Source organism: Crocodylus siamensis, chromosome 6 (genome assembly GCF_052110815.1).
Source record: "Crocodylus siamensis isolate JL-2025a chromosome 6, ASM5211081v1, whole genome shotgun sequence".
NCBI lineage: Eukaryota > Metazoa > Chordata > Crocodylia > Crocodylidae > Crocodylus > Crocodylus siamensis.
In genome coordinates this window covers 71,123,564-71,149,840 of record NC_143400.1, presented here as the reverse complement: position 1 = coordinate 71,149,840, position 26,277 = coordinate 71,123,564, and the positions used below count along the sequence as shown (strand labels likewise).

At 41.3% G+C, this 26,277-nt stretch overlaps 2 protein-coding genes across 9 annotated transcripts in view; one reads left to right on the top strand and one right to left on the bottom strand.

Annotated features, from left to right (window-relative positions):
* MED12L (mediator complex subunit 12L) overlaps positions 1 to 26,277 on the bottom strand; it is a 315,648-nt gene that overhangs the window by 174,198 nt on the left and 115,173 nt on the right. The window lies entirely within an intron of this gene.
* On the top strand, positions 20,639 to 21,670 carry P2RY14 (purinergic receptor P2Y14). The gene has a single exon (XM_090052966.1). It carries the CDS (start codon positions 20,657 to 20,659, stop codon positions 21,668 to 21,670), a length of 1,014 nt encoding a protein of 337 aa, XP_089909092.1. The 5' UTR covers positions 20,639 to 20,656.

Here is a 26,277-nt window from a genome sequence, read left to right as displayed (position 1 = left end):
TTTCAGTTCACATGTGATTGGTATAAATCTGAAGCCTGATTGACATCACTGGCATCTGTTTCACGCTGGCTTCACTTCACATACAGATGTATTTTTCAGCTTTAAAGCACTGAAGCAGTTATAGTTCCTAAGCATATTAAAACAGGGAGAAGGAAAAAATGTAACCGTATCTTACATGAACATTGCCCTTCATGGTAAATGAAATCCACAAAAACATAACACCAAATCTTTGTTCTATGCAGCCTCAAAAAAAAGACCAGACCTGTTAATCAGTGGCATAGGAGGTAAGTCTCTACCACTGAAAAACCTGCCAGAAGAAAACTCAAATCACGCCCTTGGTAAAGAAAATTAAACATTATGGTCATGTTTACACCACATCAGACAGTGAGGCAGAATACTGCCATTAACATATAACCTAGCAACCTATGTATGCCTCATACTAAAGAAGTGTTCTGAAGCTGTTTTTTGAGGGTATGCTCAGTGTATCTCTAGCACTGCTCTCTATTGTGAACATAGTAGAAAGAGTATTCCAGGGCTAAGCTTCCAAACCTAACCTGTCCATCTTAAAGAAATTTGAGAATCCATTATAGATAATCTTGTAAATAGGAAAATTGGTTAAGATGAATAGGTTTATCTATGGGTAAACCTCCAGAAAACCTTTGACACAGTCTGCTCAAAGAATTCTTCCAGAATGCTAAAAGCATATATACTGCCTCTTACAATACCATCTTTTGACTCACAAGTCTGTATCGAAAAGTCTGAGAGCTAAAGATCAAACTGTCTGGATTATAATGTACTACCAACCCTTGAAGAATAAATACTCTTTTGAATGGAAAATAGGAAGGATATTTGGGCCATGTCAATGAAACCAAAGTTCCAAGCATTCCTTAAGCTCACATGAGGCTAAAGTAATAATCAGTGCTGTTTATCTATTGGTAAATAGCACTGATTACCAATAGATAAACTTAACTAAACTTCTTTAGTGTTATAGTGAGATAACAGAAAAGATGGTGTACAAAAGTATCTTCGGTGCATCAGCAACAGGCTTTTAGATGTATTCACTTTGCAAATCTGTTAGTGAGAGAAACTGTATCTATTTTTTTACAGAGATAAGCATATTTCAAAACTACAGATGCTATAACATTCCCATTGTAGAAACTAGTTGAAGACAAGCAGGGTGAATCTTAAGGTCTAACATTCTACGGTGCAATTTCATCATGGATTTGCTGAGATACTAGATTAAAAATGGCTGTGTAGCCTCCTAACTTCTTTTTAAACTATGAACAATATGGAGTAAAACCCTGATTTCTTCCTTAGAGATGAGAATCCTTTTGTGGCTCCAATTCATAGGATATGTAGAATGACTGTCTGTGTGTCCTGTCTATTCTGTAGCTCTGTGCTTAATACAAGAAAGAAAAAGGAAATAAAAGGTTGCCTAACTGTTTCCAAATACCGATTTCTCAGAAGCTGATAGTGATCAGAAAGCTGACAGCTAAAGAAACCAAATATTAGAATTTCATTCCTACCACTGACCTCCAAACTTGCATTTCCTCTGATGCAACTAATTCCTCTCTGATGCACTTTCTAAACAGGCTGGTACAAAGTGGTCCACTGGTTTGAGTTATAATCTGTAGTCTCATGTACACTACTTATTAGGTACTGTGGTCTGCTTCCCTCCCCCCACGAGTTCATTCCCACAATGTCCACGGGCTCACCAAATAGCCTCCTTGAAGCTCTAAAGACACACGATACATACTCAACCTTTTTTTTTTTTTATTACTGTTAATTCAGTCCATAAGTATCTTTTGACAATAAATTTACTGTATGGAAATGCTTGGGTCCTTGACCAGAGAACAGATTATCATCAACCTTTGGAGGAGAAAAGAGATTTGTTTTAGTCTAGCAAACACTATAACATTGCCCAATAACAGACTCTATCTTGTGGCCTTTCCTAGAAGTTCCTGCTACTCCTCAATTACATCCTCTCCTCCAAGGAAAGATTTATAGAAAAATGAAGTACTAAACTTGGAATTATAATAACAGGGGTAATGATGCTTAGTGGTTTCACTTTCCCTACAGGCTTGACTTTCCCCCTCCCCTGTAGGAATTTCATTTGGAGATCAATCCAAAAAAAAAAAAATCAGCAAAAAAAATTTGTGCTAGATCAGAATCTAAAGTCTGACCCTCTTCCCATCCCAGAGTACTGGGATCTGTGTCCTTTATGAAAAAGGATTTCACTTTGAACCAGCAGCAGCTGGAAGAATCCTCTAAAGCAGATTCTTTAGAAGGCTGTTTGTCCTGCCCTAGTGCTTCTTTATTCCTCATCCATGGCTTTCATGCATGTATTCTATTTTTCATCTATCTTGAGAGTGAAGATAGAAGGGAAATGAACACAGAAACAGGCTGTCTGCAAATCTTTTTCAGGGTAGAAACATCTGAGCCTTCTTTCTTATCCCTCCTCAGGTAAATAAAGAAATTTCAGCCAAACTATTTTTGGGAAAGGGGTGAGAAGGAGTCAAGGTTCCTCTTTCAGGCAAGCTTTCTTGCCCTGATGAATTCAGAATAGAGTTCTTGGATGGATGGAGTCCAGAGGGGGATTTTGTATGAATCCATACTTTATTCAAGGGTTTAAATGGGTTAAAACCAACCTCAGCTGTGGAACGTTGCAGATTCAAAGGATCTGCCAGCCTGCTTGCTGCTTTGTGAGAGACCTAGACAAATAGTGATGCCAGGGCCACTGAAAAGCTGTGAAAAGGAAGGGGAAGTGTCAGTAGTACCCTACATCTGCAGGAACTATGGGGAAAAGGGTTGGGCAGTTGTTCCATGGTCATGGTGAGCAGTCAGGATGGGAAGGAAAACTTCTCTAGCTCTGTAATTCAATCAAGCTTCCCTTCCCCCATGAGGATAACACCACATATTTCATAGACATTATGTCCAAGGACAAGGATTTTCTGATAAAGAGTGCTCACATTTCTCCCTCCTCCTCAGGGCAGAGAAACTGTTTTACAGGTTCCCCAATCTTGGAAGAGGCACTTCCATCCAGGCACTCTATCAGTAAAGAAAGGTAAGAGACAGCTCCCAGCAATCCTTTTTGTTCTTCTTTGTGAAACTGGATCTTATGAGGTGGAGGTGGGTGGGCACAGCAGTCCCAGTGACAGTGGATAAGAACAGAAACCCCTCAGCCAAAAACAGGACCTGAAAACATTGAGACTTTAGAGTCAATTGATTTTTGGGATTCGGGGTTTTTTTCATTTCCTCTGCAGCAGAGAGAAGCTAGCCTGCCTCGCTTACACCTGTGAAGGCAGATAAAATACACTGACTTCCCCAAAATGAAGTCACATTTCCCTTCACACTTATCAACAGGTATAACCTACTCTGCCACGACTGCACAGAGCAAAGATGCAATGTTGTGAACTTTGGATCTCAGGCTGGTTAAGAAAAATCCAGCTAGCCCATCTCCCTCATGAAGTCAAGCACCTAACACCCTAACTTGATTTCTTTCTACAGCTATTTTAAGCAAATAACTATCCAGAAATATCAAATGAGATGAGCAGCTTTGTAAAAGGGTCAAAAGAAAATAAGTATTTAGAATTAATCACAGTAGAAAAATTCTTTTCCTTAGAAATTGTACCTTAGGGCTAGTGAAAGTAGGTTCCAGTGGCTCTGAGAACAATGCTCGCAAAAGACTGCCAGGAAGACCGCAACTATATAGGGCAGTTGGATGCTGCGATGCTCTCCCCATCTCTTCCATGATGTGAAATCACTTGAATCAAAAAACTTGAGTCACCAGTGTTTGTGGTATTTCATGAGTGTGCCAAGGCAGCTGGAATCAGAATTGCAGAAGCATAACTCACAACTGCAACTACAGTCAACCTCAGCGATGCCCTGAACATAAAAACAATGTAAAAGTTATAAATAAAACCAGTGCCTATGTCTGAAACCCAAAGCTAATGGGTAACTTGTGTGCTTTGACCTTAATCTCTGTATATAAGTTTCCCCCTTGATTAAACAGGGGCAGTACTACACTTTCTTACCTCACAGAATATATGTTCTCAGAGAAGGAATTCTGAGTTTCAGCAGGAAGAGACAAATTTAGGCTTTTAAAGTTTACAAGAAAACCTAAAGAGCAAAAATAAATTTGCTTCATCATTAATCTGTGGTGGGTTTTTATTTTGTTTTGTCTTGATTTGGGAAAAAACGTGTGCTGGGGAAGGGAGGGAAGAAGGAATGAGCCTGCAGGGATATTAATAGGACCTGAGGCTGTAGGGGAAAAAAACACAAAATAAAACAAACAAACAAACAAAAACCAGAGAGAGGGAGAGAGAGAGAGCGCACACCAAGATTTTTCCCCAAGAGCAAATCTTTGATGTTCTCCCAGCACACCCCACGCAACTGCAATGCAGTCCCTGTGAACTCTGGCTAAAACACGTCCACTAATAACAGAAACTATTACAGTAGCTTCATAGAAAAGGTCACAGCTAGACATGGGAACAATATTTTTCTGCTTATGCTCAGCTTCAGAACGTTTACTGTTATGCCTGACTTTACAAATTTGTATCCTTTGAAAGCAATTCAGTGCTGATCCACATGGAAGTACACACAAGTACACTAAAAGCAGTGTACTTAACCATCTGCAGGACTTGACATTTAAACCACATTTGGCTAAGCAATATCACTGACACATTTTTGTTTTGGAGCTGAAGTAGAAGTTTCAAGAATTATCATTACTTAAGCAGATTATGCAGATAACAGCGTGAAGCATATTTATGTTAAATTAAAAGTATATTCGATTATTAAGGAGTTAATGAACACTACAGACAAGATTTCACAGTACGTGGTAAGTAAAAGCAACTGCTTTTGTTTAAAAAACATTTGTCTCATAACTTATTCCAAGTCATGCAACAAGGATTTGTATTGTAATCTCCTCCTTTCTTTAGCCTTAAACTGACAACAGGAGAAAGATGGGAAGTGTTGCATGTAATTGCATTTTCTGTCAAAGAATCTTAATTTTCTGCCTTTTAAGCTTATTTTTATAGTTTTATTTTTAATTATTACAACTACTTTATCAAAATGTCAGTTACATTTATTTGGTTAAATAAATTCTCAAAAATGAAAAGGAACAGGAAGCCACACAAGCCACTCACAAGCAATAGTTAGAAGGCACCAACCAGGAAATACAGATCAAATTAATAGGCTTGTATTTCCAATGATCAGTTGCATAGCATACCCAGCTAGATGAATACTATTCCAGCAGTGATTGAAAAGATACAGGTAAGGAAATGTCCATACTTAAATATTTTAGGCTTATTTCCTAATATTCTCCTGCAACTTTTCTTTTCTTTTTTTCAAGTAGCATTTTTTATTTAAATTTTAACAACATTAAAGATTAGCGAAGTTGTTTCCATGTTCTGAACAAGCAATACATTGGATTACTTCCATAAAATGCGTGTTAGACATGAAAATATTAATTTACATGATCATTTGTAATTTTGAAATATTTTACATCCCTTCAAATATTTACCTTTACGAATAAAGTGTTTCAATACCTAAAATATCTCTCTACATAAGTAAATGAACTTACATTTGATACAGCAGCTGTTTCTAATAATTACATAAAGGAAAGTCAGAATCCTTATATAGATACTCTGTGTGTTTCCAAGTGAAATATCTGAAATAAGCTCAATATTGGCTTAGAACTGAAACTGGTTCTAGGGGCATACAAAAAAGAATTGTCTAAACTTGTGAGGACCTTAAAAGGTATGTATGAACACAGTGGTTGATACAGGTCTGTGTGGGGGATCTGGCCCTTTAAATCATTAACTAACCTTGTAAAATATTCAGAAATAAGAATAAAAGTTTCCAGAAAATTATAATACCTAATGATCAGAAAATTGAGATAATACTGTTGTTTAACGAGAATAAGCAAGATTGGACAGTAAAACAAATGAAATTGCTACATCCAGTTCGGAATATTCTATACTCCCCAAATAAAACACCACATTTTCTAAACTTTATTTAACAAGAAAACAGTTTTCAATAACAGTTTCCCTTTCTTCTGGCCAGGTTTCCTGACCAGCTTTGCCATCTGAGCAAAGAAAGTATCCATAATACCCTTAATGAGTTTTAGAAGTCGTGTCTGGAACATTTGTTTTAAAAGATCATTATACATTGTTTAACATAGAGGGTACGTTTATTAAGTAGCATGGTTACTTAATCCAAGACAAGGTCTCCCTCCCCCTAATCAACATGAGAAAAAAGCTTAGTCTTAGATTTGAGTACTGGTCCAGGGTAGGTGCTGGCTCATACAGTGGGGGGGGGGGCGGTACGGGACTATGGGGTGTGGCTTGGGGGGAAAAGTAGGGAAAACTGCACCCTCCACCCCATTTACCTTCAGCTGCAGCCCCAACCCCAACCCCAACCCAGACAGTCCCAGAGCTACTACCACTGTTTCTGCCTGGCTGGGTAGGGGCAGGAAAGGCAGAGCTAGGGCTGCTGAAACTAAACCTGGAACCAGAGCTACCACAGAAGATTAGTAGGAAGAGGATATGGCAATGGAGTGGGGACAGGCAGCAGGGGGGCAGGCACAAGTAGGGGGACAGGGGGTTCTGTCCTCTCACGCCCACCCCAGATTTTTTTTTTGGGGGGGGGGGCAGGAGCACAGAAAATTAAAATGACCCCCCACACACAATAATTACATTATGTATAGAGGGAATATTAAACACATTTATAAATTTTCCATGTTTAGAATCTAATTATCAGGGGATCTTAAATTCAAAGTTGTCTTAGATTCAAGTAGCATAGTAGCATATTCTCTATTGCCAACTTTGTTACAGTAAAGTCCACCTTTTCATTCTAAGTATTACTCAGGCAAGCAATATGATTTTTTTTAGTTAAGTTTTATTTTCATTGAAAAATGTGCTATTATTGCCCCCTGGAGGAAAAACAAGAGAGTTTGCTTACATAAACAGATGAATGATTTTCCAGAATTGTCAAGTAGATACAGCTCCAACTGAAGTCCATGACAGCTGAGGGTGTTCAGAACCTCTCAAAATCATGCCCTTAAATCACTAGTGATTAGTTCTATCCCTTTGAATTCTATTTACAGGTAACAGAACTGTTCATAGTACTACCAGTAGTGGTTGAGATGCACTGCATTTATAAGCTTGGAGACTGGTTTTGCAAACATATGGAATAAGAAACACATATGCACACAAACATTAAATCCCAGAAGAGTCAGATTCACATTCTCCTGGATTTCTGTGTCGTTGTTTTTGAGTGTTGACTGTGCTATGCACACAGAGACATTTTCCCTGCCCCAAATGTATTTATAAACAAGAAACTAAAGAAGACAACAACTCTAATAAATCAGTAAGTAGGTTGAAGGTCAAAATTGACTCCTCTACCATTTATTAGTTATATCTCTAAAGCCAGAAATTCAGTTTAAACCCATCAAAAACTGTGTTAAGTAAGGCAAGTTCAGGCCAGTGCTACCTCTACCTTCCATTAACAAAGCTCCAGCTAAAAGAAAAGACACAAGAAGCAGCAAAATATGCATTTAAAGGGAAAAGTATATAGGAACAGAGCTGTGGATTGGGTTGAATTCCCCAGAAGACTGATGGGTTTAACCACTGCCATTCATTCCCAATAACCACAAGAAATTCAAGTATGTTTTCATACAAAACAGACAAATGCAAGGCTGCTGAGATATCCAAGCACTCCAGGTAGATGGCTGAGGGAAAGGAAGGAGACAGCTAACTCTGCCCCTCCAAGTTTTCCTTTTAATTAAAGTACTTTGAAATACCCCTAATTGTAGTTAGCCACTCAGGTGAAAGGGGTAACAGTACTGTTACTGAGAGAACAGGAAGTTTAAGTTTCTGTTTATCTTATTATTATTATGTTTGTCTTGTTAATTTTGTCCTTGACAAAAGCATTGGGATGCAAGGAAAGGCATTAGATAATGTCTTTCCTGGTATTTTCTGAGCTTCATATTTCTAGAACACCGTGGAGATTTATCTGGGGAGCTAGCAAGGGTCGTTCAGTGACAATTTCATTAAATATGTTGCTGTTGCAGTACAGTGCAATTCCCAATGGATAGGTGCACAATCACACATACCTCCTACCCCACTTCACTCGGACATTCTTAATAGGAATCCTAGCAGAAAGGCCAAGGTTTAAAAGGGCCAGGGAGAACAAACTACCTTCTCCCACTGAGAAGTGGTTCTTCCTGAAAAGCACAGCTGGATAGCAAGGAAGTGTAGAATTAAAGCCATGAGAGGCTCTAAATAAACGTCACCAAATGAAGCAGAGTAGCAGTGTTCAGTTATGTCCCGGCACAGCTGATCTGCTTCACTGCATGAAATGCACATTGTTCGTTGACCCACAAGATCAGTGGGCAATGTGTTCCCCACTTCCAGAGATGCAACCCCAGCAATTTCCAGGGCACGTCTCTGGAGGCAGGGAATGCCGGGCAGGCACTCCTAAGGTTTGATGGGCCTAATTCTACATAGGAATTCATAGGGTGTACACAGGACCAAGCCCTGAGAGTGCCTGCCTGGAGTGCTGGAATATGTGGGCAGCTGTGGACTGCCTGTTCTCTCCCACCATAAAGCAAATAGACATCCACTGCAATAAAGTGGCACAAATTACTACTTTGTTGGAACCACAAATTTGAATGTATGTGGTGAGACAGGGAGTATGGAAATCCATTTTCACTTTGTAATGTCATTAAAATGTTTGTGGCAGCACAAAGGCAACATAAGACTATGTCTGTTTTCACCCTATGGGCATCAGCATAACTACTGATTCAGCTCTTTTCATAAGCAATTTAAGTCTATGTTTGTATTGAACATCTTCCCCTATTAGCTCTAACGTCATATGAATATATTCCCTCATAGTGGGAATATCACTTTGACTTTTCTTATGTCTTTATACGATTGACTGTTTATTACTATTCTCATTTTTAATGACCTAGAAATGAAGACAAAAAAGTGGAATGGCCAGCCAATACAAACACACACTGTTTTAAATGGCTGAAATAGCACCCAGAATATTATGATGAATATTTTCACTCCCTTGAGTATTAAAATGTAGATACTGTCTTATGGCAAAGGTTGATATGAACAGAAAAAAATATATGTGAATTCAGTCACTTGGCAAAAGAGCTGACAAAAAATTACTGATAGCTGCTGATAAGATGCAGTAAAAAAGACAAAGGTGATTTAAAAATCTATCTAAAGAAAGAAAGCACCCCTGAGCAAACTGGAAAACAAGTTACTGCTTCCCCTGTCCTGTCCTCATTCTGAAGAACGTATCTATACTAGAAAAAAATTAAATCTGATAACTGTGTTCACACCATTTGCAATCCTGCTGGAGACAAGGCAGTTGTCATTTTAATTTATATATGGTTAAGTTGCATATAACATTTTGGTAGCTACATAAGCTCCTGTAGCTATATACACTACATAACACATTTCTATAGCTGTTGTGGAATTTGTATGGGGCACATCCTCTCAAGAAGTTCATGCATTTTCAATACCAAATGAGGCAAGGCAAGAAACATGGGTGTAAAACAGAGGATTCCTCTCCTATTCAGTTAATAATGCATTTGCGTAGTGTTAAACTAACCAGCCCTTTCAAATTGCCTAGTGATGTCCTGGATTTGAGGACTGCTTTTTGGCATCCTCAGCTGGTCCCTGAAATGGACTTTTGTTTTGGTTCTGACCAAACCCAGTCCAGACCAAACATTCTCATAGTAGCAGTCAGTGTCCCATTGCATTTGCTAAGAGAATGTAGCATGATTTTGCCTCACACATCATGGACAAGACTATACAAATTAGCTTGGTACCAAGGCAGAGCTAATTAACCTGGGCCTAGTGCTGCCTGAACACAGCTATACTGCTTCTGGAAGTAGCTGCTACATACCAAACCAAAAGCAGCATAGCCTCATTTCTGAAACAGCGAGCCTTTAGCATAGCTAATTAGCCCTTCCAAAAGACCACACTAAGGCAATTACAATAGACAATTTGCTAAAAAGTCCTATATTATTAGAACAGTGAAAGACATTTTCATTTAGCTTAAGTATTACAAGATTTTGAGAGGGATGACCTAAACTCTGTCCTAGCATCTTCTGAAACTTCTCATTAACCCAGGACATGCAACTATGAAGTCCTACATGACCATGGACATGTTCTGAACATGAAAGTGACTATTTAGTGGAGGACTGAGCACTCCAGATCAGTTTTTATGTTCCAACTATAAAATGCATATAAGTACCTATATCTTATAGTAGGATTACAGCATCATTTGTAACTGTGATGTGTTGGGCTTTTTTGTTTGTTTGTTTCCTGAACTTCCCTTGCATTACAAGAAACCTTGCATACAAGAGAATATTTGGGAAGCTCTTGATACACTGGTAGATTCATTTTGCCATTCAAAAACATTTCTATATTGTAGCAATTCTAACACTCAGTAATTGTACGGCAGTCACTGATCAAGCAGCTGCACTGGGTTCCAAAAATAATCTGTAAATGTCTTCTGTACTAGAGAATGTCTATGGACAGTCAGGAGGAAAAAGCAAATGATAGGCGGAAAAACAAACAAAGGTTGCATCAATTCCCTGTTTATCAGCATAGATATTATTTGGTAATCGCGAGAAGTGTTATGAACTTTATGAACTTTGACAGTCAGGTTGCAGACTGCACAAAAAGTATATGAGTGGTTTTGGAATCCATGTACGGTAAGAACAGGTATTTTAAGACAGAAGGAATTTCAGTAGTTTAAATAATGGAATTGCAAAACTCTCCTTCCATACATTTTGGCAAGGCTACAAGCAACTCAAAGTATAGGCCATTTAAGCACTTAACCAAATCAAACTTCTGCATACTCAGCACATCAATTTGGCTTCTTTGTACAAAGGATTCATGGATATGGGGTGGATGCAATGGTGCAGTAGAACCCCCCTTCTGATTCCTACTGCACAGAAGCAGTAGTGGCCTTTCTATTTCAGCAGGGCTGAAGGAGTCAATTGACTTCCTATCTCATTACAGTCTATCTGATTCCTAGCAGATGGCTAAAGGCTTTTCACAGGTGTTAAACAGCCCTCTCAGCTTTTTAATGTTCTTGATGGTTCACTAATGGTCCACTAATCGAGCTATCACTTCTTTGGTAAATTTGCTGTCTGTGAGCAGTCTCCCTTCTTCTATTTTACAATTTTGCAGACTGTTTTTAGCTCTTGTTGAAATCCTATTCCCTCCCTACCTCAATCCCCCTCCAATCAAATCCAGTTTTCAACAGCAACTAAGGTTTCTGCTTTTGGCTGAGCAACCAAGTTCTGCTCCCAATTCGTCTGTGAAAGGGTTAAAATTAGCTTTTGCCTGAGCAGGAAAGAGAAGGTTAGCAAGCTGAAGATTAGGCTCTTGCCTTTGTTCTATCCAGCCATAACTCTGAAAGAGTCTTCTTTTCTCTTCGTTCTGCCTTCCCAAAAACAAAGTATGCATCTTATCTGGGGTGTGTGGTCTGCAAGAAAATACAAGGGAGTTCCCAAGTATAAATTAAAAACAACTCTCAGGTACAAGAATGACCCACCATTTTAACTTAATGCATATGAAGTAAAGGTAAAAGCAAGGGTACAAGTAACACGACAACAGATTTACTACAGTGCCAGACAGACAGAACCAGCCAGACAGCCAGATTTCCCCAGTTCAGATAACCTTAAATCATTGTGCCTCTCCAGCAGCATTTTGCCAAAGAACTGATAAATCACTCAGATAATTATTTAAAATTAAATAAAAAGACATCTAAATTGCCTGATGCATAAGTCCACAAAGAACCATTCTAAATTCAGTAGAGGGTTATTTTTTCACCCTTAAAATGAAATATGAAATATGCAGAAGGTATTGAATGCCCTTTAAATAGAGGAATTAAGAAGTTTTTGCTGCAGGTACCGGAGCAGTTTGAACTAGCAGGAAGGAAAGACTTCACAACCCCCAAATGCATTCAAGCTGGGCTCTATGCCCCATAAAGATGAGGTGGCTCTGGCCGATGCCTTTAGTGTTTAAGGGATATCAACTATGCCACAAACTTTTCACCCAAAAACAAGGCACAGCATTAGCAGCTGCACTGAGACCCAAGAGACTCCATACCTGGCAACCAGGGACCTAATCAGCAACCTAATAATCGAAGGGAAGCTGGGTGACAGTGACCATGAACTGATCAACTTCACCATCTGCTGTAAAGCTGGCAAGTCAGTCTCGGGAAAGCTGACTTTGACAAGCTAAGGAGGCTTGTCAGAGAGGCCCTAAAAGGCCACAACCCAATGGAGAGGGAAGCTCAGGATGAGTGGTTGCTACTCAAGGGAGCAATCCTGGATGCACAAGCAAAGTCCGTCCCATCTCGGAGGAAAGGCAGCAAAAGGGCACAGCAGCCCCCTTGGCTCTCCAGGGGACTTCTGCGTCTTAAAAGGAAGACCTACGAAGGATGGAGGACTGGAACCACCACCAAGGAGGAATACTCTGCTCTGATCTGGACCTGCAGAGAGCAAACCAGGAAAGCCAAGGCTGTGATAGAACTCCAGCAAGCTACAAATATCAAGGACAATAAAAAGTCCTTTTTTAGATATGTGGGGAGCCAGAGGAAAAGCAAGGGCAACACTGGACCCCTGCTGAACCAGATGGGACAACTGATAACCAATGCCCAGGAAAAAGTGAACTTGCTTAAAGGGTACTTTGTGTCAGTTTTTCACCAGTCCCATGGGACAGCCCTGCCCACTACGGGTCAGGGAGGCCCAGGTGAGGGAAATTTCTTGGCCTCCATCAAAGCTGACCTCGTGGACGCTTGAAGGAACACCTTGACAGGCTGGATATCTTCAAGTCAGCCGGCCCTGATGAGTTACACCCAAGGGTACTCAGGGAGCTGGTAAGCATCATAGCTCAGACGCTGGCAGGGATCTCTGAGAACTCTTGGCACTCTGGTGAAGTTCCCAATGGTTGGAAGAGGGCCAACGTCATGCCTATCTTCAAGAAAGGGAGGAAAGTAGATCCAGCAAACTACGGGCCCATCAGCCTGACCTCTATCCTGGGGACGGTCTTGGAAAAGATTATCAACGAAGCCATCCTTAACAGACTAGCTGAAAGCAATATCCTGAGGGATACCCAGCATGGGTTTGTTGCTGGTAGGTCTTGCCTGACCAATCTCATTTCCTTTTATGACCCGGTGTCTTATCACCTGGACAAAGGGGAAGAGATTGACATTGTATATCTTGACTTTAAAAATGCCTTTGATCTGGTATCCCACGATCACCTCTTGGCTAAACTGGCTAACTGCAGCCTCAACCTCATCACAATCTGCTGGCTGGGGAATTGGCTCCACGGTAGGATCCAGAGGGTGGTGGTTGATGGGAGCCAATTGTCTTGGTGCGCTGTGACCAGTGGTGTCCCTCAAGGCTCTGTCTTAGGGCCTATACTATTTGACATCTTCATCAATTATGTAGACACTGGTGTCAGAAACGGACTGGCCAAGTTTGCCAAGGACACCAACATCTGGGGTAAAGTATCCACACCTGAGGATAGGAGGGTGATCCAGGCGGATCTGGACAGACTCATGAAATGGGAGGACGAGAACCCAATGGTGTTCAACACCAAAAAATGCAAGGTTCTCCACCTCGGGAGGAAAAACCTGAAGCTTGCTTATAGGCTTGGTAGTGCTACGCTGGTTAGCACTACAGATGAAAGGGACTTGGGGGTCATGATTGACCACAAGATGAACATGAGCCTTCAGTGCGATGCTGCGGCTAGTAAAGCGAGCAAAAATGCTGGCTTGCATCCATAGATGCTTTTCAAGCAAATCACGGGACATAGTTTCATAGTAGCTAGAGTCGGAAGGGACCTAGGTAGATCATCTAGTCCGACCCCCTGCCTTGGCAGGAAAGAGCACCGGGGTCAGATGACCCCGGCAAGGTGCTCATCTAACTTCCTTTTAAAAATCCCCAGGCTAGGAGCCTGCACCACTTCCCCTGGAAGCCGGTTCCAGGCCCTAGCCGCCCTGACTGTGAAGTAGCACCTCCTAATATCTAATCTAAACTTACCCTCCGCCAGCTTGTGACCGTTATTCCTGGTCACTCCTGGCAGCACACGGGGGAACAGGGACTCCCCCAATACCTGCTGATCCCCCCTGACCAGTTTGTAGCAGGCCACAAGGTCCCCCCTTAACCTTCTCTTGTGGAGGCTAAACAGGTTCAGGTCCCGTAGCCTCTCCTCATAAGGCCTGCCCTGCTGACCCTTGATCATACGAGTGGCCCTCCTCCGAACTCTTTCCATATCGTCCACGTCCCTCTTGAAGTGTGGCACCCAGAACTGGACGCAGTACTCCAGCTGCGGCCTGACCAGTGCCGCATAGAGGGGGAGGATCACCTCCCTGGACCTGCTCGAGATGCATCTGTGGATGCATGACAGGGTACGGTTGGCCTTCTTGACTGCCTCCCCACACTGCCGGCCCATGTTCATCGTGGAGTCAATGACGACTCCAAGATCCTTTTCCGTCTCCGTGCTGGCAAGAGGGGAGTTCCCCAACCTGTAAGTGTGGTGCCGGTTCTTCCTCCCCATGTGCAACACCTTGCACTTATCAGTGTTAAACCCCATCCTATTCTCATCCGCCCACCGTTGCAACCTGTCAAGGTCAGCTTGTAGCCTATTGCACCCTTCTAGTGCACCCACATCCCCCCACATCTTAGTGTCATCAGCAAACTTGAACAGGGTGCTTTCTACCCCCTCATCCAAGTCACTGATGAAGATGTTGAACAGTGCGGGCCCGAGGACCGAGCCCTGCGGAACCCCACTGCCCACGTCCTTCCAGGTCGAGAAGAACCCATCCACCACCACCCTCTGGGCGTGGCCCTCCAACCAGTTGGCGACCCATTTGACCGTGTGGGCATCGACACCACAGTCTCCCAGCTTTTTGATGAGGACAGGGTGAGAGACAGTGTCGAAAGCCTTCCGGAAGTCCAGAAAGACTACATCCACAGCAACCCCTGCGTCTAATGATTTGGTGACCTGATCGTAAAAGGCCACCAGGTTGGTCTGACAAGACCTGCCACTGATGAACCCATGTCGGTTGCCCCTGAGCACGCATTCCCCCGCAAGGCCCTCCTGGATGTGTGCCAGAATAATTTTTTCAAAGAGCTTACCCGGGATTGAGGTAAGACTAACTGGCCTGTAATTTCCCGGGTCCTCTTTTTTTCCCTTTTTGAAGATAGGGACCACATTGGCCCTCTTCCAGTCCTCCGGCACCTCGCCAGAGCACCACGAGTGCTCATAGAGCCGCGCCAGGGGTCCCGCAATGACCTCGGCCAGTTCCTGTAGAACCCTAGGGTGAAGATCGTCCGGACCAGCGGACTTGAACACGTCCAGCCTCTCCAGAAGTACCCTAACTAACTCCTCGCTAACCCCTGGCCCAGGCGTGTCTCTCCCGGGGCCCGAGGGGGTCCCCGCAGGGAGGTGGCTGAACTGGTCCCTACTTAGGAAGACAGAGGCAAAGAAATCGTTAAATATGTTAGCTTTATCATCTGGCGTGATGACTAAGTTGCCCATCGTGTCCTGCAGGGACATCTTATGATGAGAGGCTGAGAGCCATGGGACTCCTCAGTGCTCAGGGGTGATCTGGTAGCCACCTATAAGTTTATCAGAGGTGCTCATCAGGATCTGGGGGAACATCTGTTCACCAGAGCACCCCAAGGGATGACAAGATCAGTCACAAACTCCATCATGACCAATTCAGGCTGGACATAAGAAAGGAATTCTTCACTGTAAAGTCCCCAAGGTTTGGAATAGACTGCTCCTGGAGGCGGTTCAAGCACCTACTCTGAACGCCTTCAAGATACATTTGGATGTTTATCTTACTGGGACCACTGCTGACTTCCTGCCCCTGGGGCAGGGGGCTGGATTCGATGATCCTCCAGGGTCCCTTCCAGCCCAAATGTCTATGGAATCTATAAAGACCTATTTTCTTGGGATTTAGTCAAAGATCAAGGGTAAAAAACATGTTCTTGAGGAGAGATGAGATTTTTGGAGAAATGTCTGCGTGGAAACCATTTTTATCAGGGTGATGGTAGAAACCATCAATGCGGAGTCGATCCATTAGCTATTAACCTTAATTTCATTTTCGAAAAACTTGATAGGCATATGAGAAAGCCTAAAATAATATTTGCTATTTCTCTTGTGTGCATCCATGTGTGAAGATATACACTTATAAACTTCACATAGCACAGAATTCTAGCATTGGCTTCAGAAGATATGCAACACAAAATATGCAGTATATACCCACAGTGAAAGCAAGGAGCAATGTACAAGCCTCATCAGGAAGAACAACAGAAACCAAAACTTGTTTTAAGAACTTCTGGTTAAGGATCACAGTTTTCCATGTCAACATACTATGAAGAGAAAAAAAGAATCTCAGAATAATAGGTTTAGAAGGCACTTAAAAAGGTTATCTAATCCAATCCCCTGATCAAAGCAGGATCATCAAGACTAAACCAACCCAGACAAGTGTCTGTCTAACCACTCTTAAAAACATCCAAGGACAGAAAGTCCACAACCTCTCTGGGTACCCTGTTCTAATCCTTAACCCCCCAAAGAGAAAGTTCTTTCTAACACTCAACATAAATTTCATTTACTGCAATTTAAGACAAACAGAATAAGAAGCTTGTTTTTTCTTAGCTAACAAGAGAATTGGGGTGGTAAATAAATAGCTTCATTTAAAAACACTTTTTTAAAAAAAGAAAGAAATACAGCAGTTTTATAAGAAAATACTCAACGCTTTCTACTTTAATTAACTTAGAAGATTTATAAATAATGACATTAGCAGAACACTTTTTTTAAAGGGGGGGGAGAAAACAGTCACTGCCCTCTATGTATTGCATCCAAAGGGAAAGTGTTAAAGTATGGCTTAGCCATACACCAAAAAGGAAAAATCTCCTCCACATACACATAGGGGGATAAATTTTAGGGGAGTGGGGAGAAGTACTTTCATTCTATATAAAACCCACAAAGGGACATGGATTACTGAGGATATATGCTATAACCCATATCCCTCTCTACAGCAGTTCCAGTGATTGAGGCTTTGAACCTAGCTCTGTAGAACAGAGGTAGGTAAAATACAGCCCGCGGACAGGCCTTGTCCAGCCTGCAGCAGATCCCTCCGTCCCACCTGGCCCAGGCATCATGCCATGGTGGCATGTCCTGCCGCTCCCTGGTTAAGTAGGGCCTGCGGCTGCCCTGAGCTACCCTGTAGTTCCTCTGCACTGCCCCCACTGCCCTGTGGGGCAGCCCGGAGATGGCAGTGACAGCGCAGGGCAGCCCAGTGCAGGCTCTGCACAGTTGCTGCAGGAACCACAGGGCAATGCTGGAGGGAAGTGGGGAGTTGCTTTTCCCCTGCACTGAGCACACTTCTGCCCTGCCATTGCTGCTCTTGCAATAGCTGTTCAGAGTGAGCAGGCAAGTTTGCAGCAAGCAAAGGGCAGGTCCCCACCAGCACCGCAGGACTGGGACCAGCAGCTGCCAATACCTGGGCTGCCCAGAAAGACAGTCCAGTGCAGAGCTGCCCCAGGCTCACCGTGTGCTCAGGGGGCAGCAGGACACACCAGGGGTGGGTGGTGTGGAGCTGACACAGCGGCTGGGTCGGGGCTTTGTGCACATCTGGCCGATCCACTCCTGCCAGGGTCAGTCTGCAGTAGGCACAGGGTCTGCTGGGGCTGCACACTGCTGGCAGTGGTGGGGAAGCGCCACAGGGCACACAGGCTCTGGGCTGTTGCGAGGCAGGCACAGGTGCTGACTCACTCAGGGGGGTGCATGTGGGGGGGCTTTCATGCACACCCCACCAAACCCACAACTTCTCCCCCGCAAACTTCACAACTACACTCTCCCCTACACACAATCACACACCCCACCAACACCACACACACCCCCCACACACATACTCATGGTCTATAGAAGGAGCCCTGCTCACTACTACCTGCACATACCCCACTACACGCACCCCCAGCCACTCTCCCTCTCCACACACCCCATAAAACCCATACCCACCCACACACCCCCAACAAACGCTCCTCACTAGCCCTCCCCATACACACCCACACCCCCCACACACACCCAACACCCACCCAATATACAAGAGTAAGACTTCATTTTGAGCTATTATGCAATCACTTCTATATACATGCTGCAAACCACACAAATTGGGACCAAAATCTTTTTAAAATAAAATTAAAATGTTATTGTACATGTTAGATTTTTAGTACTTTTTTCCGTTTCCAAGATGGCAAACCCCCTTCCCAAAAGGAGTACTTCCAGGGCAAGGGTAGGGACTAACAGTGACAAAGATCAGGGGTTAGGGGGTGGGACTTCTAGCACCAAGATGGTGACCAGGGGGCAGGGCTACCCTTGTGGCTCTTAACAGCTCACCAAAACTCATGAAGCGACCCTCTAGCTAAAATAATTGCCCACCCCTGCTGTAGAATCATTATGGTGATTTTGACACACTAACTTTTTTTTCTTGAAGAACAGCAGGGAAAGATAATTGATCCAGGCAAACATGAATTGACTTCTGTATGACACGTGAAAGGCATGTCTTGAATCTTCATCCCTCTCTTCAAAGATCTACTGAAAGATTTCAAGATTCTCTTCTATTGCTAAGTGTTAGATGACAATTAAATGTTTCTACCAGCTCCAACTAGCATTTTAAGTAAATGTATCGTATTACAGTATGATGTAAAACTATAACTGTGGTTTCCCCCCCTCCCTCGATTTAGGTACACAGATTACACAGCGGGAAAAATAGATCTTTTCCCCTTGGAATGGAAAGATCCCTAGAACAATAACACCCCAGTGAGTGACCATCCACAACTTATCAATCAAGACCAAGAAGGGTAAGGATATGGCAGCAATTCCAGCTGCCTTACAGGTTCTGTCATATGTGACTTTTGATCCTCTTTCCTGGCATCCTCTTTCTTACTAGCATATCTGTGAACTATATAGCTGCTAAACACAAAATGAATTAATATAATCTTCCTCTAAGGCAGGCTCCCAGATTGGACTCATGCTGTAGACAATGAATTAAAAAAAAAAAGCAGCAACTATTTGTACCATGTTGTTGAGACAGCAAACAATAGCCTGAGGCATCTGAGCGAAAGCCACTCCCTTAACTGACCCAAACTCTTTACTATCTGCTACTGAGTCTGGGATTGAGTCACATGCTGATAGTGAATGTCTTATCCATACAACATTTCCTTTTACACAATATTAAAATATATTCCTCATACTTGATAAATAAATGTGAAAAGCTTATACTTTAAATGCAGAATATACAAAGACCCGTTTTCTAATTCAGGACTGTTAAAACCTAAACAAATTGGCCTTATTCTCAGAGATACTGATCAACCTCAACTCTCACTAATTTGAGAGAGAAATTCATATTTTGAGTACCTCTGGAAATCAGGCAATATTTATTTGGGGTTTGTTTGTTTTTTTTATTAACTAGGATTAACTAGGGAAATCTGAGAAGACAGTCCTACCTTACACCTTATGCAGGTATACAAATGAGTCTCTTTATACCCCATGATCCAGAGGATCGATAGTTGCTTATCAAATATTGACATAAGCAATATCTCTTCTAGTAAGACAGTGTCAGCTATGAAATACTGGCCCTTAGAATTAAAAAATCCAGCACTTCATAATGGTACATATATTGACAGTCAGTCATTCAACTACACAGAATGTGCCCCAGTACACAGGTCATGTAACCATGACAGATTGTGAGCAGAAGTTCTTCCAAAAAGGACAGTGGATCTGAATATACCCACCAGCCTTCCCCTGTACCAGCACCAACCTTATCCCAAAACCTTCACTGTTATAAACAGAGTACCTCCCTTGACATCTTTTCTACGCAAGTCAGTTCTGCAGAACATAATTTTAATGGTTCTGCTGTGTCTGGAATCCTCCATGGCCACAAGGTGCACCATTGTGCTGCACAGAAAAAAAGAACTGAAATGCCAGTTCAAAAAAATAAAAGTAACAATTTTGTTCCACTCATTATATATACAACATGCAGTTTAGATAAAGTCAAGACATAAGAAGCTGGGAAAGGAGAGAGAAAAAATTATATAATTATTTTGCTGATTTTTTTTTTTAATGAAAGACCCTTCTTTATATAATAAATACTGTGAGGTTTTTTTCTTCTATAAGATACCCAAAATAAATAAAGTTAGGCCACTCTACAGAGAACTCCCACAAAAAAACAACAACAAAAAAAACCCCACACACATTTTGGGTAACATGCCTCCTGACCAATTTCAGGGCTGGGTATGTGCCCACATTCACCAAAAAAGGGTTGAAGAATTTAGAAAAAAACAAACTGAAAAACAAAATAAGTGATGCTTACTTAGAGAGAGCTAGTCATCCAGCATCACTGGGCAAACAGTTTTATTATGCACACTTGCCAGAAAAGTTACTATTTTGATTCTTGAAAAAAAATATATACCGATGCTACAACAAACTACAATGATGTTAATCTTACAAATAATGATAAGGACAATGAGAACACGTCCATGGTATCTTCTTGGTAAATCTAATTTTCCTTCTGCTTTCAGGATCACAGATTGAAACATTCTGAAATGCTCAACTCAAGTGCAAATACTTCAGGCAACCACTGTACTTACAACTCAGTAGTAACCAAGCAAGTCATCCCGCTAGCATACAGTTTCATTTTCATAGGAGGATTCCTGCTAAATGGCACAGCAGCATGGATTTTCCTGCACGTTTCTAGCAAAAAAAGTTTTATTGTCTATCTCAAGAACATTGTTGTTGCTGACCTCATCATGAGCCTGACTTTCCCTTTCAAAATTCTTGCTGATACAGAAATTGGGCCTGGGCAACTCAGCTTCTTTGTGTGCCGATATTCAGCTGTTGTCTTTTACTTAAATATGTATATTGGAATAGCATTTTTTGGCCTCATAGGTTTTGATAGGTACTACAAAATTGTAAAGCCTGGGTTTACATCCTTTGTTCACACAGTAAATTACAGCAAGATTATCTCCATAATCATATGGGTATTGCAAATGTTTTTAGCATTGCCCAATATTATTTTAACTAATGAGTCTCCAAAAGAGAGAAATCCCAAAAATTGTATGAGTCTCAAAAGCGAATTAGGTAAATACTGGCATAAGGCTTCAAGCTATATTTGCCTAGGAATTTTTTGGATTGTGTTTTTTCTATTAACCATTTTTTACAGTTTGATATCAAGAAAAATATACAATTCCTACAAAAAGTTCAGGAGAAATTCAGAAGCAACTAAGAAAAAAACCAATCGTAACATATTCAGCATAATGTTTGTGTTTGTCATTTGCTTTGTCCCATATCATCTCTGTAGAATTCCATACACACTAAGCCAAACTGAATCAAAATACACCTGTCAGTCAAAAAGATCTCTGTTCTATGCAAAGGAATTCACTTTGTTACTGTCTGCTGCAAATGTATGCCTTGATCCTATTATTTATGTCTTTCTCTGTCAACCCTTTAGAGAAAAATTATATCAAAAACTGAATCTTAAGTTGAGAGCTACAGGTGAAGCAGAAAATTCTAGATCTAGAAGATCAAACACACTTCGTGAAAGTATAAATATTACATAAATTCAGAGATCTCTTGTGATGATAATGTTGAAAAATAGTGAAGAATGTATATGGTTAATAACTGAATTGCATAAATAAAAAGCATATGCAAGAACAAATAAGATTCCAATATAATAAGCAGTTCACCTATTTTATTTCCTACAATATACCATACCTGTACTTATACTCTACTTCAATTTACTTCATCCTGTAATATGATAGAGTAAGTGATCTTTCTGTATTTAAGGAGGACAAAATAAAATTACTTGATTCAAATCCTGGAGCATGCCACATAAGTAGCTAGAACTAAGAATAGACCAAGAAGCAGCTACATCTTGTTAAACTCCTGGGAAACCAACCAAGAGCATAAAAGAAAAAAAAAAACCACACCTAGCAGGATGCAACTGAGACCAGCTGAGTAGCTCAACTCAAGACCTGCACATTCTCAGGTAGTGCTGACTTTGGCAGAAACCCATTTGGCAGAAGCCAGCAGGGCCAAGCCAGTGCACTCAGGCCCTGGAAGGAAGAAAGTGCCCTGCATTGATATAACAAAACAAAGACCTGAGAATGCCAAAAGGGGCTCCAACAAACATCAAGAGAGGGTGAAAGAAGAGACAAAGAATAAAAGGTGAAAAGCAGCTTAAATCTTTAAGGTTCCACCTAGAGCTTGGAGAACCCTTGTTAGGTTATGAGACAAGGCAATTTTAAAAGTTTATGAAAATTTATTTGTAACTCTTAGAGAAAAATCTTTATTCAATAAGAATGAAACCACAGACTTTTACAGGCTCTTATACAAGCTGTAGCCTGTAAAAGAAAATGTAAATCTTCTAGTTTTTGTCTTTCTAAAAAAACCCACATTAATTATAATCTACAGTACAGACATAAGCTATCTATCCTAAATATTACAGAACCATTCAATAAGCCTGTAGAAAAAGTAACCTTTCTACTTAATTTTTCAGAGCTTTTCCATAATGCCCCAAGACTATTTTAGCATACACTCTAGTCACCCGATTCATTTGCAAATCATTACTGAAATTCTGTGAAAATGATCTCCAAGCAAAAACAGGCTGTTCTGTTTTGGAGTTAGATTTGAGACTCTCAATCTATCAAGTCCCAAGAGAATCATACCCCCATTCTACCTACAGGCTGAGAAAACACAATTTGAGTCCAACCCAACAACTAGCTTCAAGCAGGCCTAGTACATAAATGCAATATACAGTAAAATCTCAAACTGTCAGCTAACATTGTTAATATTATACATAACTAAATTTTACAAGATACATAACATCCATGTCTTCATAACATACTGCAGATTTGCAAAAAACTCTCTCTCCTGAATACCAAGTAGTGCACTAACATCTTCTGGTTACTTACAGCAAGATGGAAATGGAAAATGGAAGTCAAAACTTGAATTGAAATGGTTTTGTAAGGGAGAGACTAAATACTTAATCAAATTACCAGAGACTGAGTCAAAATATGACTATGCAGTGAAGCAACCCATTTGGCACGCAACAGGGTACGCACCAAAGAGTTTGCATGTAAAAGGCAACTGCAACTTCACCAACCATTTATTTGAAAGAAGTGAAGAGAAAATAAAGCAAGCAATTTGTGTACTTGGGAAAATGATTTGGTATTTTAGTTTTGTGCCAATATTACGTTAACTTTGTACAAAGATGAAAAAATTAACTAAAAGTTACCCACATCTAACATTTCAAACAGGAAGTGACGTTTATTTGTAATTTTCAAGATTGATCGCGTTTTCTTTTATAATTTTACAGTGAAATTGAGTTAGTGAATGTAGTATTCATATAAGGCGCCAAAACCAGGAAACTGAAATCCTCATTCTACTTCATGAAAACTATACCACTGGAAAACAAACAAGGTATTTCTAACATGGATACTGTCAAATGCCTTACTTCTGTTCTGATAGGACAGTGTCTCCTTGTGAAAGAGCAGTTCACAATCTCTATACATGATTAATTAAAATAGGATATCCTGTGACAAATCTATGGGATTTATTAATGATCAGTAAATAAATACACATTCACTGAATCCGTGTTTCCCAAGATCATAATGAATCCCTGTTTGAACCTGCTTTGAGACCACAAACCCAGGGCAATGGCTATTTGTCACCATTAACCTATATAATATTTGAACCAGAGAACTAGAAAGTAAGCTACTCACATTTCTTGAAACCATTTGGTTCCCTGTATTTATTATTTGAATTGGAAACAGTCCTGCACCAAAATTACATATCCAAAGATCCCTTACCTTTACAGAAATGTGCACCGTAATCTTTTATCCAAACTGTTTTTTAAAAATTCCAAAAAAGAATGTTCATTTCTACGGTTCCCTAGGATTTTCTTAACTTGTAGAAATATCTGAAATGTTGTAGATTCTCTCCTACTAGTAGTGGACAAAAATATTTGTCCAGCAGAAGTGGAAAAGGATTCTATTGCTATTTTACTGCTTTGCTACAGATTTTAGGAGAGACATGGCAAGAACATTCAAAAATTTCCATAAATATGCTTCCTTATTTGCTGCATAAAATTAAAACAATAGATAACTGAGGAGAGTAATGACAAGTTAAAATGAAAATCATCCCTAATTTGTGTAGCCTTATCTTTATTAGGGGTGCACTGATAGACATTTGGGATAGACATTTGGGGGGCCGATACCAATACCCAATTGTTAAGGAGGCATATCGGCCAATACTGATCTGATTTCTGATACAGCTGAGTCTGCCTGGTAAGTCTGTTGTGGTGAAAGGGGAGGGGAAGGGAAGGGCTGTACAGGGGCAAATCAACGCCCCTCCATGGTGAGGGAGGGAGTGGGGATGGGGCTAGGATAGGCATTGGCCAGCTGGGGCAGGGCGGACACAGGATGAAAAAAGCAGAGGTTTTCAGGAGCAGGAGCTAAATTCAGTAAGTAAGAATCCTTTTGCCAGCTTCAGTTTTATAGGCTCACTCCTCATACCCCTCCCCCCACCCCGGCAAACTTCCTCAGCGCACAGTTGGCTTTCTCAAAGTCAGTAGCAAAACTCCCATTGACTTCAGTGTTTGCAAGATTTCTCTCAGTTAATAGTTGTGTCTTCCAGTGCATGTACCCATTTTATGAATGGTACATGTTTCATAGAAGCATCTTTGTTAAGAGAGCTAATAAAAATCAGTTGTACTGCACTATACAACCCCAGATTAAACTGATGACAAGTTACAGAATACCACACTGCAGTCTAGCAAGCATTTTCTTTGTTCTCTTACATTATCATAGTGACTACATATAAAGCATTGTCATTAGCAGCTAGGAAGCACAGCATGAGGATACTTAAAGTCTTCTCATTATTTTCATATGGTGCCATTTGCACATAGAATACTCACAAACACAAAGCAGAACCCTCCTTGTGGGGATTTAAAGACTTAAAAACACATGAGGTATATTGAACTAAAAAATATGTTAAAATTTTGTACATTTAACTCTAAAGCTAGGGACAGAAGTTACACATAAACCAGTTTAAGTGATGGGAAACTGGTTTAAATCTGTAACAGAATGGAAGTTCAATGCACATAAATTGCTTTCAAAATGGCCAAAACCAACTGAAGATAAGCCTAGTTGAATATAGTATCAGACTTAACTGATTTCAGTCAAATCGGTTTATGGAACTTCTGTCCCAGATCCCTTCCTGGTTCAAGTTAACTCACAGTCCCCCAGCATCCCAGTATGCTTTGCTATGCCATCTGCTTCAGTGGGGCAGGGACTGCCTCACTCGTCTGCATCTTTCCAGCCCGTGTCCATCAGCCCATAGAAACAGGGGCAGGGGAACAAATCCCCAGACACCCTAGCCAGGGTCTACACAACATTTGCAGGGAGAAAAGCCCCTGTGGTGGGGGCTTTTCAACCCTCAGCAGCCCTTCCCCCTTTGCCTTCCCAGCTGCTGATTGCTTCAGCCACTGCCTCAGGAAGGAGGGGAAAGAAGTCCTCCCTGCTGGGTCTCTGTCACATGCAGCCCAGCATGGGGCCCACCAAGTTTTTGCCTTGCTGAGCTTCTCATCACCACAACCTGGGGCAGCCACTGGGAGGTGAGGACAATTCTTCCCCTCCCAAACCCCAAGGCTGCTTGCCTCACCTGCTAGGAGTCTCAGGGACAGTCTGGGGCAGTCTTAGAGAGTGGAAGAAAATTGCCCTGCTCCTCTACAGCCTGAGTTGCTAGGAGTCTGAGGCAAAATTTTTTGCAGGGGAGTGGAAGAATTTCCTTCCACTCCCTGAGGCTGCCCCAAGCTATCCCTGCCCCAAGCTATCCCTGAGACTTGCATCAGCTATTCTGGGGTAGCATAAGTGATGTCAGAGAACCCTATAAACAAACATTAAGATCATAAGTAAGAGAACAGTTTCCCTAAAAATGACATATATGAATATTGGTAATGCCACTTCAAAAGGATAAAATATTTATATCTCATTTTTTCTATTCTCCCAATTTCTAGATTTATAAAGCATACATTACAATCAGTTCCTGGGAAGAAAAAAAAAGTACATTTGAAAAAGGAGGGATCAGCACTTAATCATGTAATTAGATGCCAACATAAATCCAGATTAAAAAATTAAAGATTTCATCTAGTTCCACGTTAGGAGGA

Excerpts from the sequence above, each read along its gene's own strand:
- P2RY14 (XM_090052966.1), top strand. The coding sequence starts at position 20,657 with ATGCTCAACTCAAGTGCAAATACTTCAGGCAACCACTGTACTTACAAC.